Here is a 12,985-nt window from a genome sequence, read left to right as displayed (position 1 = left end):
ATAACCTACTTGAAGTAGCCTCGAGGTAAATATAGCGCGACGCGAGTTTAGCGTTAGAATAACCTCGATTCCTTTAATTAATGGCGAAATCTAAGATTTTCGAGATGCGAAATGGCTGAAAAACAGGAAAATAAATTTGTTTTTTTTTTAATGTCAAAAAACAGAATCAAATTAGTACATATATGGACAAACTGATGAAAATAAAGTAACTCGGACACCGCAATTACATTTCTTGACACCGGGAAAACCATGATCGCCTACGACGTAGCGGTAGCGCTACATTTTCTAATGTAGCTTAACTAGCAGCGATGAGCCAGTTGCACAAGAATTTTTTTGAAAATAGCATGTTAGGCAGTTAGAATATCTGCTGCTGACTGTACTTTTTATGTTATATCTTATACCTTTAAACGAGTAATTCTTGTTTATTTATAAATATATTTCGGCGATCTCGGAAACGGCTCTAACGACTTCGATGAAATTTGTTGTATGGGGGTTTTCGGGGGCGAAAAATCGATCTAGCTAAATCTCTGGGAAAACCCGCTTTTTTGAGTTTTTATATGTTTTCCGAACAAAGCTCGGTCTCCCAGATATTTTTAGGTTGATATGAATATTTGAAAAAAATGTATGGACACCAAGAAAACCCGCTCATGAAGCTAATCTATTGCAGCCCTACCGCACGACACCCCTCGTCCTGCCCGGCGCCAAGGTCCGCCGGGAGCCCGGCCCCACGGAGTCCTACCTGCGCCACCACCCCAACCCCTCCATGCGGGCGCCGCCGAGCCACGATTACCGCGACACGCTTATGAGGCAAAAGGTATGCTATGAGCAGATACTATACGGATTCTGTTTTAAAAATTTGATGAGGCAAAAGGTATGCTATGAGCAGATACTTACTATACGGATTCTGTTTTAAAAATTTGATGAGGCAAAAGGTATGCTATGAGCAGATACTATACGGATTCTGTTTTAAAAATTTGATGAGGCAAAAGGTATGCTATGAGCAGATACTATACGGATTCTGTTTTAAAAATTTGATGAGGCAAAAGGTATGCTATGAGCGGATAACTATACGGATTCTGTTTTAAAGATTTGATCAGGTTTTCACCTTGTTTTGATAAGACCTTGGATCGTGCGCGCACTAAAAATGCGACATGATTGCATTTCGCGTCCACCAGTCAACGTTGATTGGAGCTCGCGAAATGCAATCAGGAGCCGTCTCATTAGTTTATTGCGCCCTGCCACGCATTACCTAACACCAGTGGAAGTTAAATTCAAGGCAGCCACTAAAAACCAGGGCCGAGTTCTATTTTAAATTTTATTTTATTACATCGCAAAATAGTAAACAAGGCGAAGGCAGTTGGTTGGTTACACAGGTATTGCAAGTAAAAAGAGTTATTCAGAATAAGAAATAATTGACGTTTGCAGATATGAATGAATGATTCTAATCCTTCTTTATTACAGTTTGGCAGAAATTGGTTTTTTGTTTTTCAAATTGCAGTCAGTTGACTCTCTCACTAAATATAAGTAAGCCACAACTGAGAATAAGACAAGTTTACAACTTTGCCCACCTTGTTATAACTTTGCTCACACAAAAACTAAATGTTTTTTTCTCATGTTATACCTACTAAACTAGGTATTATAAAAAATATAGAAAACAGGTATTATTTTTAAAAAACTGACTAAATTACTTTCATAGCCGAGTGAAATAAAGTTGGAAGGATCCAATTTCGAAATACAGTCTAAAGTTATGGAAAGATAGTGGGACAATCAAAATCTATAGATACATTATGCACTTACTTTTCTATGCACTACCTATACCTACACACATTGCATGCACACACAAATACGCACATAGGTACACACAACTAAACATGTAGGTACAAATAGACGCTTTGTAGGGTCGCTCAAAGTAAATCTCTTAAAGCGATATGCGCATTATAATGTATGACGTGTTACAGAAACTGAAGCGTTTGTCGCGTTAGGACCTTTGCTAAGGGCATACTTTGATATGCTAGTTATTTAAAACTCAGTTATATTTAGCTGCCATGGCCATTTATATCTATTTACATGCTGAAAAAATAAATTAATACACATTAGGCGCAGCTTTTAAATAGGTATTGAGTTGAATTAAATTGCACATTATTAGTTGTAGATTCTTCCAAATTATTACTAACAAAAAAAAAATTTACTTGTTTCTTTTAGTCACCATTTTGGCATAAAAAGCTACACTTTTAAAATTTGCACGGCTTAGCGAGTACTAAATTTAGAATTTTTGATAACTTAGGTGGCTGAATCGGTGGTGCAGCGAGTGATCGGTGACGAGGGCAATAAGGTGGTTAGAGTGTGACGTGTTAGAGCTTCGAGCATGCGAATTTTCAGCAACTTACGGCATTCCATTGCAAGCTATTTTAACGCTATACAGCAAGACTTAGGTTTCACATATCATTCTTCATTCTGTGAGTAAAGATTATCAAGAGTATTGCCCGGATACTCGTAGAGAACAGCATGAGAAAGTATTTTCTTTATTTTGTACTAATAAATAGTAGGGACTTAAAAACAAATTAAACAAAAATGTTCTAAGGTTTAGTGTTCTTTTCAGTTAACGTCTATTTCGTTGCCGACATTTATTGATCTGAAATATAAAAATAATTTATCAGGTTATACCTATACCACGTATGTACGTATATGTGTATTTTAACTTACCTTGGCACGGTCCTTTTCTCCCATCGCGTGTGTTTGGTTAAATATCTTTATATATTTTTTTAAATAGCTGCAATGGACTGCTAATCTATTCATCTGTCTATACGCCATCTTGATTGTCTTCATAAAAGCTTCTCATTTTCATCGTATCTTTTTTCACAAAACATCGTGCATTGTTTTCCACTCTTGAGTGCTTTTCTTCTTATTTATGTCACTTTATGAAAATTGGCGAACGTACTCCCATTGAAAACCAACTTTAGACAGGAGATTTACAGTCTGTTTTAATAATTATAAAGTGATTTTCGTGTTATTAGTATTTAAGAAGGTTACTTTATCTTTTCAGGTTGTTCACAAGCAATTCAACTCCCCGATCAATCTATATTCAGACCAAAACATCGCCCACTCCATTAGGCAACAGTCCTCGCCCTTGCCGTGAGTATAGAGAACATTACAGAAAAAAAATAAACTCTCGACTTAATGATAGTCTAGAGCTTATGTTCGTAACCGTCCATTTTTGCGCTGGGAAAATTGTGCTATTGATAAATCATGGGCAATGTCCCATAGTGGGCAAAGTTGGATGGTTTCGTAGTACTTACCTATGAAAAGTATGAAATACGTTGAGATATGACACTAAGGTAACCTATATAACTTGTTTTTTTTTCTCAATGGAGAAAAAAAAACTTATATAAAAGTACCGGTAGTTTTATATCGATTCCTAATTTATTTTTATAAAATGTGACGAAGTGTAAACTCGTCAATGTTATTTATATTTTTAATAATTGTGTTTACTCTTTCAATATTAGAGTAAAGAGATACCTATGTAGAAAATGTTTTGAGTGTCATCATTCCGAGACTACGAATATCTTGGCACTGAATTTCAGGAGCATGGCTGAATGCCAAGCTAGTTATATTCACACATTCAATGCCTGACCGTCCGTCTGTTTATAATTATTCCAAAATTTGCCTCAAAACAAGCCATTTTCTTGAGATATATTTTATTTTCCCTGTTAGAGGGTTTAACCTGTGCCGTCTATATGTTGTATTCATATTTTAACTATCTAGATATCACTAGTGATGTTGTATTGGCTTTATTAGATTCGAAATTAGACTAGTGAATCTAGTAGTGATCCCTCGCTTTGTGTGCTATACACAGAAAATATAATACAACTACTCAATCCATGTAAAGTTCATACAATATTGGCTGCACTGTAACGGTTCATGAAACCCTTACATCTTAACCTCAACTAATGGAAAAGTTTCAATTCATGGATAACTCCACAGGTCGCTGTTTTCCAAAATATTCAATTATTATGCTTAATAATGGGCTATTTCTCTGATTACATAGCGCTAACGGCCATTACGGACGGCCACACATGGTCAAGAGGCAAGTGTTTTACTAGACACGGCTCGACGCCATCTCTCATGACGCATTAATGCTTATTTTATTTTTATTTTGCTATCTTTCGTCTTGCGAAACTCGTTTTTCGATCTCCGTTCTGGCGACGACCGCCTGTCGCCACCGCCGGTCCTAGCGACCTTTCATCCACACGTTCACGCGACAAACATTGTGTGCCATCGTGTGGGTGTAGCTATAATTATTTATTTAGCTTATAAGTCAACATTGTCAGTCGTTTTCTAAATGATCGATGTCAGTATTTTTATCGACCTCTCCTTCCTCAAAAACAAACACGACTAAACACCTCGGTACGTCACTAACCGCTTCCGCGCCCTTCTAACGGTCCCCGGGTCTAATTCTAATGTTTCTGTCTATTTTGCGCCCGCTAACCACTAAACACTAACGCCCCGCCCGCCGCCCCGCCCGCCCGCAGCCACAAGCCGACGCTGCTGTACGACCCGGCCAAGTCGGAGACCTTCAAGATGCTGCAGGAGGACGGGCTCGGCGACGTCGTGCAGGAGGTGCCCCAGCCTGCCCAGTGCAAGGTCTTCACTGCGCCGCCCAACAAGGTAACACACTCTATCGTATCCCGTAGCAGCAGTTCATTTCGTGGTTTGGGTTTACGTAGTGGTGGCGTCACTTACATTTAAATGAATTCAGCACGAATGTTTGGACAAATCCCTACAAAAAATCACGAGGTGGATTGGCAGCCTTTAGCCGGTAAATATTTGCCAAATTCCCTATAAAAGTGACCTCGGTGAATGTCGACCAAGGGCATTAAAAGTCCAATGGAACTGGCACACCTTTGTTTCCATGATTATACAATGTCTTATTGTATTCTTACTGTATTCCTGAACGATCGCTAAATTTATAAACAATCTTAGGTACTTATAATTCATTTTAGGCTCGGTCAGATAACCGACGCTTCTATCTCATATTTTAAATCGGGCGTAGAACGGAACACATAATAAATATGACATCAATATAATGATATTGCCCATTAAATAACCCTCAAAAAATAAAGTGGTATTAATAATAATATTTATTACCAGAGGCCCGCGCCCACTCCGAAACCAGCGAAAAAGCCCGAGCAGATGAACGGCCACGTTGTAAAACAAACGACCTTCGTAAGTACCTATATTTAAAAGTTCAGAATCTTTCCCCGGTGATATTTGGAACCTACGGAATGAAGACCTTCGGAACTTTGGGATGCGATTTTTTTAAATCTGAAGTTCTTTGGAGCTTGTTCATGCCTTACATCTTAAGACGGGATTCCACCAGTGTGTGGCACAAGCACTAAATATTCTTGTGCCGCAAACTGGTGGAATTTCGCCTTTAAAATGGCATGTGCTAAGCCTGTCAGTTAATAAAACAATAGGTTAACAACGAAATAGTCCAATGTCACGACTTGGAAACTTAGCCTCTACTCCACGACAATTAAAATAAATTTAAAAATCACGTAAAAAACATCCTGGAAAAAGTTAAAATTAAATGGGCAAAGTTACAGGTGCACATCCCCTTATTTTCTTTCTTGCACTCTATAAGTACTCTCTTAGTTGCTCTCTTTGAAATATATAAAATGTATATGTATACCTAACGGTTTGTTTTATTTCAGGTAAACTCATTACACGAAGAGCACATCCAGCAGTCGAATTCATTCAAGCGCCTCATGTACAACGTTCTCGGCGATGCGGAGTTTTAAAATACCGTCCAATACTTGGCTATGTGCAATGGCGATAGCAAAAACACGCACATTATATCATCTAAATCTTCGGAGAATCGTCATAAAATGTCGCCTTTGTGGCGACAGAAAAAACAAAATAAATCATGCACAGCATGTTGATTTTATCGTCATAAAATGAAGCCACAGTGCACAATTGCACATAGCTAATAAAAATGCAGCTTCTTTCTCACATGCCTATGTATGTGTTGATCCCACGAAGCATTGTCTCGTTGACTGATTTAGAAGGACGCCGACCTAACTGACTTCAGTTAGTAACGTAACTATAAGACTAACAAAACTATTTTAGGATGCTATTGTAATAAATACTCAGCAGTGTGTTATATTTTTCGGTGGATTTAATTTCTAATACTCGAGTATTAGCGATATGGATTATCTTAAGTAGCGATGTAACGTATATTACTAAGTGTTGATTTTCTGTTTGGACAGAAATTAAATTGTTTATGTATATGTCGTAGTCAGATCGTATAATCCGCCGTATTACATTACGGCTAGCCGTTTTCAAAAACAGGGGCGTTTTGAAATGCGGCGGTTCGACGATTAGCCGGATTGTCACTGCGATACGTTCTTCAATAAGGCGGCCCACGTTTAGCCGCATCGTACATTGTAGAGTGACCAGTTCTTTCGGTCGCCTACGTAACCGGAGTTTGACAATGTTTGCAATTTAATTTATTTCTACCATGGTCCCACCGCACTACATGTGTTTCTTTTCCAAAACATTTCCTTCACAACTTAAATAGACGGAGCCCCGCAAGCGGGGCTCCTATTTCTGGGCGGTTTGCCCTTCGGGCATCTGAAGTTACCTAACGAACCTAACCTAATTACCTACCTACGCTTTTTTCCCCAAAGTGTAATGTTTTCACGGACGTCTCACTTAATCAATAGGTAGGTAGGTTAGGTTCGTTAGGTAGCTTCAGATGCCCGAAGGGCAAACCGCTCAGAAATAGGAGCCCCGCGAAGCGGGGCTCCGTCTAGTTAAGTTGCGAAGGAATTTTTTTTTTTAAAAGAAACAGTCCGACAAACTCCAGATTTGATGGACACCCCAGCGTTTGTCAGGCAGCGCCACGAGTGTTAAAAATGGGAACTAAAAACTGTCAAAGCGGCGGCTAATGACTCGCTGTATTACATTACGGCTAGCCGTGTTGAAGAACGTATGGCGCCGAATACATTCCGGCGGATTCTCATTCAGCCGCATTCAATACGGCTAATCGTTAAACCGCCGCATTTCAAAACGCCCGTTTTTGAAAACGGCTAGCCGTAATGTAATACGGCGGATTATACGATCCGACTGCGACATATACATAATGATGTTGAGTGTACATTCTAGTCACCGACCCGAGCTCTGGTCGACGCGCGCGTATCGAATTCGACCAGTTTAATAAATTATTTATTTTTATCTAATGACTGGTTTAATTGCATTTTATATACCTACCCCTTTAACTTTGCCCATTGAAAAATGGTGGACATGATGGTGTGACATTGTGAGCAGAATCCGATGATAATATCGACGGCGAAACTATGAACTCCTAACTAACATTTTTAGTAATACACCTTTCATACATTTAGTAAAAAATAGTTAGGAGTTCATGGTACTTCGCCGTCGATATATATAATAGTCGTTGCGATAAGGTTAAAAATAAAACAACGAATACAATCTCAAAATAACTATATTTATAACCTGGAGCTAACTAACAATGTTACACAACAAAATAAAATACAGTCTTACAAATTTCATGAATGATAAGTACACAGGTCAGAGAGAAAGTAATTTTGAGCAAAAATAAACTTAACTATATCACAATTATACTGACAAGGTGCCTTGTGTGCCAGATATGTCCCACGCGGTAGGGACCTCGGTTCGCAATGGGTTAAGGTAACAACATTGTGATACAAAGCTATTCACGTATTTTCAAATAAGGCACTAACTACGTTCGAAACATGACGAAAACCAGGAAACTATCGGATGAACGCAATAATTAGGTATATCATGAAAATAATTATTTACACACAGCCGCATAACTTTCATTTACAGATACACAATAATAGAGTGATATGTGACACGCATACTAGTAGGTACACCGTACACCAGATGAGTGTCTCAGTTTACTAGTGCCCTCAAGGATCAAGTAATAAGGTATAAAACCCTGTTCCATATTTGGAACAATTTGACTGGTAACTTTCTTAAACTCAAGCATGCATTGATTACAATATAATCTATTCCGAGTGATATAATATTTACATCTAGATCAAATTATTGCCTTTGGTAAGAGTAAGTGAAAGTTAACAGTCAATAATAGCAATGCACTTAACAATCATCTAAGTATGTTAAAATATCTGCATTTATACCGATCATTAGTGATCCTTGAACGCACTCATGGTATCTCAAAATACCGCCAAGCGCCTAAACTCCATCTTTTTACAAAAATATACAGTTTGCTTCGCTAAAATAATAAACATGTAAATAACTAAGTGCCCTTTAAAATAAACACATATAATTATATAATATAATTAGTTTAGTAAACTGGCAACAGACAACATTCTGATACACCGTCATGATTGAAGAGAGATATGTTAAACAATTTGAACTAATTTAAGGATTACAAACAAATCGACTCATAAGTAAAATATAGCCGTACATAATACACCTAATTTTGGACTGATTTTTTTTTGTTTAATTCATTAGCACCAAATGTCCAAACTATTAATTAACTACCTAACTACAAATATAATAATATGAGCCGTGAATAATTTGTGACTTTATATTAAACATGCTTTTTATAGGGGTTATACATACATTTACAAGTTGTGGCGATGTGCATACAACATAAATGAGTGCCGCATTTTAATGTTTCATACTTTCAGGGTATTATTGAGTTACTGACAAGTTTGTACAATATTTATATAATGAATACGTGTAAAATAGAATGACTATTTAATACCTTCACAGTCATCATGGCGATGAGAAGTGAAATAAAATAGATACGGACTTATAACGGGACAGTGAAGGTATTATGAAAACCTATTAAATAAAATTGTTAATTATTGTATCATTTCAGAGTTTCAGTTAAAAGCTAATGTGATTAAAACATTCAGCACTTTTTACATTTATACTGTGTAATTTTTAATAGTATCTGGCCAAACGCGAGTTAGGGCTACCATATATGATATATCCTACAGGAAACTTCTAATTCGATACCCGTTCGAACTTAGACTATACTTCTTCCTTACACCGTAAAGATTTTGGCAAAAGTATGGCAGTAAAAAATTAAACGGGCTCATTACATTCAAAGCTTTTTTCGATGACAGAAGCAATATGGTATCCCTAATTTTGTAGTATATTCGAACGGTAAACGTGGAAAAAACTGCTTATAAACAGTTTCTGAGATTAACCGTTTGACTTTGCCAATAGCTGCCACGACACAAAAATTAACACAATTTTGGCACAAATTAAAATAAAATATCGATTGAATAGGTTGGATAAAATTCAACATACAACCGCTTGGGTAAACCACTTTCCTATACCAATTAATATTTTACGATCTTACCAAAACATAGTTAGGAATATTTTTAAAACATCACAATTATGTACAGTTAATTTTAAACACTCTAATGTCAAACGGTTAAAAGGTAAAGCGTCTATCATGGACTCAATGTATAAATGCTTTCTAAATGCACGACTAACGAGGATATCACCAATTATGTTGTCTGAAATAATTAGTCTTTAGTTTTAGTAGTTTAACATATTTTAAACTGTAAGTACTGGCAGTAAATAAAGAAGAAAACAGTAATAATAAACGAAACTGCACAGTCAAACCACTAAAACTAGAGATTCAGTTTGTTTAATCCTAATATTTATAAAATTTCTTTACATGTGTAATTTACATGGATATAAATAAATATAATTTTCCATTACAAAAATAAACGGACAGTTTGTTAGATTCATTTTGTAGAACTAGTTAGTAAAGAGAGCCCTAGAAGAGATGTAGGTACGTTAAGGAGATTCGACATTTAAAATATTAAACTACATTTTATCTAAGTATGAAATCTCCAAGCAAGCTCTAGGCGGTGATAGAATTGACAAAGAAGATTATGGTCTACCAATAGATTTTGTTGTGGTAGCGCAGTCTAAGAGATCAAAATAGTGAAAAATCTGAGACATGATGTTTCGCGTCGTTTCCACCAACATTATTCACGATGTTAAGAAGTTTATAACAAGTGCAATTAGTAAAAAAATATGAGTAAAATAAACACATTCGTTCCAATAACCTAACATACAATTGTTGATCATATTTATTATCAAGCCGCCATTATAATTTCCATTGTATCCTTGTAAGTAACAACGTTCCAAAAATGGAACTAACCAAATTCACACCTGACAATAAAAGAGCTCACAATATTCGTCGATGTCGACAATTATGGCATTAAATAAAAAGTAAGAAATATCGACCGATCACTAGTTATAGACATAGCAACATAGTCTATGTTCAATAATCCGAGCCGCCAATTATCAAGACAAACTTAACCCTTTACCAGGCTAAGGGATATATATTTCCCACATACGGCACTTCAAACATGTGTTCTATTTTCGATGAGTAAGACTGACATTAGATTGTCATTTTTGAAATGTCAGCCTGGTAAAGGTTACTACGGTTTTTCCTATCTGAAAATTCATTCGGAAGGGTCATAAAAACGAATCGATTAATTCATCAAAATCGTAACTTTTGACGCTATAGTGAAAATGCGACACAAACAACCACTGCTGCGAAAATCATTACCATTCCTTTTGGCTTAAGCGAACTAAATCCAATATTGCAAATCATTAAAACGATCATAGGTAATATTTGATTGACTTCATCAAATTGTAAATAAAGTAAATTTGACTCGTGTAATGCCAATTACCATAGTAGGTATATGTATTGTAGGTAGGTATTATAATATATTTCACTATTTACAATTCTCGTTTGATAAGTAACAATGTACTTGTTTAGAGAAAGCATTATTTACAACTTGACCACATGTTTATGGATAAAATATTAAAAAGTTATTGATGTTCGGCAAAAATACTACTGTGGCTGTAGACAAAGATGGGCAAAATTTATTCAAATGCCGAATAACAAAATTTATCGCGAATGACGAATAATAATGGCGGATGATTATTCTTATTCATATTTATTATTCATGAATAAAAAAATCGTGAATTGTTTATTCGAATGATTATTCCGATACACGTTTATTCGAATGATGCCCATCTCTGGCTATGGCTTTGGTTTTTGACGCGTAGTCAGTGTTTCAACGGGTTACAGAAAGTACGCAGTAAATGTAAAGCTACATTACATGATGGATTAATTTTTTACGACCGTATTTGTGTCCTATCGCCTATTATAAATGAAGCTTTAGGCACAAAATTCAATTTTATCTGTAACGGGATTATGCCCTAAGTTTTTAGTGGGCAAAGTTACCATGTGCAAAAAAATTTTACTTTGGTGACTAAGTGTTTACATATTTTTGATGGTAGATTCAATTAAAAGTAACCAAATAGGGCACAAAATACGGCCAGACTAGTATATTGGAAGTGATTATACGGATCTTTCAAAATAAATGCGGTAAGACTACGGTCATGTTTACAATTAGCTGTAGAATTGTGTCATTAATAATGTTTATCTTTACACCTTACAATACATTTTTCTTCAAGTATTTTTTGTTCAAAGAATGCTAGGGCATTCATTTCGTGTACACATTCACATTAATGTGTAAATATGACCTTAGTCCATCACACCAGCTGTTACAAGTCTTCTGTCTTATGCCACATATTGCCTTGTCGGTACCTGTATAAATAACTAGAATAGATGTGTTAAGATTACATAAAGTAAAACTTTAAGTCTATAATAGTTTACCATAATGTATTTCTAAAGTAGGCACGTTATGCGAAAACATGCCGATTCAGGGCGAAAATACCAAAATAAATCGATTTATTGGTATTATTTTAGTGTAAATATTGTGGAGATTTCATTAACTTTTGTAACTTTGCCCAAACTAAAATTATAAATAGTTCATTTCTTGTAAATGGGCCGACTTTATCTAAAAAAAATATCAATAAATAATCTCAATGGGCAAAGATATAATAATGGGGCAAAGTTGTAAAGTTTTTAGGGTATATAAGTATAGGTACATCACGTGACAAACAATATTATTGCAATTTTCTATGTCTAGCCGTATATTGATCGGGCGCGCTCGCGGTTATATGCGTTATAATGTTTCATTTCATCGTTTTTATTCAGTAGGTAAAATAGTAAAATACTCGACTAGCGATATCTATTCTAGATATTTATATTTTTGAGTTGCTCTCGCTCGAATTAGACGCTAAATATAAAGGAAACTTAGCATAGAATGCACGCATACTATATCCAGGTAAATACCGTGTTTTGATTGCCATGCCTAATTTCTTTGGACACCTTTTAGACAGTGTCTTTATATTTTGATGATGCTTCATGTAGTAGTCACGGACAACTAAAATTATCATTAAAATATACATTATAAAGAAATTAGGGGGACAAAAATGTGCCACTCCCAATGATTCGACCTCTTACACGTAGGCGACGCAAACTCACGCATTCAGAAATGTAAGTATATAAAAAAACTGAAGTAACTCCCGAATGCGCGAGAATCAAACCTCCGTGACATTTATTTGGAGATAGAGTGAGACCACGAAAAGTCTGCAGCTATTTTGATAGCTCACGCAGTGCAAGTGTCAGTTTCATAGAAGTTTGACGTTCAAAATAACACTTGTACTGCGTAGGCTATCAAAATCGCTGTAGACTTTTCTTGGTCTAACTCTAAGTTGATGCCTGGTGTGCGCACATTTAGTGGCGGAATTATACCAACTGAGATTCGAGGCAAATTCACGGGGGTAATCCACGAGAATGTCGCTTATCAAATGTGTTTTTTTTTCTATTACAGATATTTTAACGAAACATGAAAGAATATACGAGTGTATTGCCAATTTTTTGGTCAAGTCAGGAAAAATTACCAGACCAAATATATAATTTTTCAGCATTTGTAGTATTAGAAAAAAATGGTGTTTGTGAGCGATATTCTTGTGGAACGTGCCCGTGCGGTTTACGCTTGCGACTTCGCGGTACCCGGGTTAA

The 12,985-nt window shown here is 36.1% G+C and overlaps 1 protein-coding gene across 8 annotated transcripts in view; it reads left to right on the top strand.

Annotated features, from left to right (window-relative positions):
* LOC134666092 (PDZ and LIM domain protein 3) overlaps positions 1 to 5,917 on the top strand; it is a 38,760-nt gene extending 32,843 nt beyond the window's left edge. For 4 of the 8 annotated variants that reach the window (XM_063523244.1, XM_063523238.1, XM_063523242.1 and 1 more), the window contains 7 exons: positions 668 to 814; positions 2,285 to 2,332; positions 3,044 to 3,132; positions 4,046 to 4,084; positions 4,530 to 4,665; positions 5,149 to 5,223; positions 5,712 to 5,917. In XM_063523244.1, coding sequence (XP_063379314.1) covers positions 668 to 814; positions 2,285 to 2,332; positions 3,044 to 3,132; positions 4,046 to 4,084; positions 4,530 to 4,665; positions 5,149 to 5,223; positions 5,712 to 5,798 — 621 coding nt within the window. In that variant the 3' untranslated portion in view covers positions 5,799 to 5,917. Of the gene's footprint in view, positions 1 to 667; positions 815 to 2,284; positions 2,333 to 3,043; positions 3,133 to 4,045; positions 4,666 to 5,148; positions 5,224 to 5,711 lie in introns of those variants that run through there. The other 4 variants (XM_063523240.1, XM_063523239.1, XR_010098452.1 and 1 more) reach the window with 4 other exon arrangements.
* The last annotated feature ends 7,068 nt before the right edge of the window (positions 5,918 to 12,985 follow it).

The sequence above is a fragment of the Cydia fagiglandana genome, chromosome 7 (assembly GCF_963556715.1).
Source record: "Cydia fagiglandana chromosome 7, ilCydFagi1.1, whole genome shotgun sequence".
In the NCBI taxonomy this organism is placed as follows: domain Eukaryota; kingdom Metazoa; phylum Arthropoda; class Insecta; order Lepidoptera; family Tortricidae; genus Cydia; species Cydia fagiglandana.
Note: the sequence above shows the minus strand (reverse complement) of the source record. Positions and strands in the feature narration are given on the sequence as shown.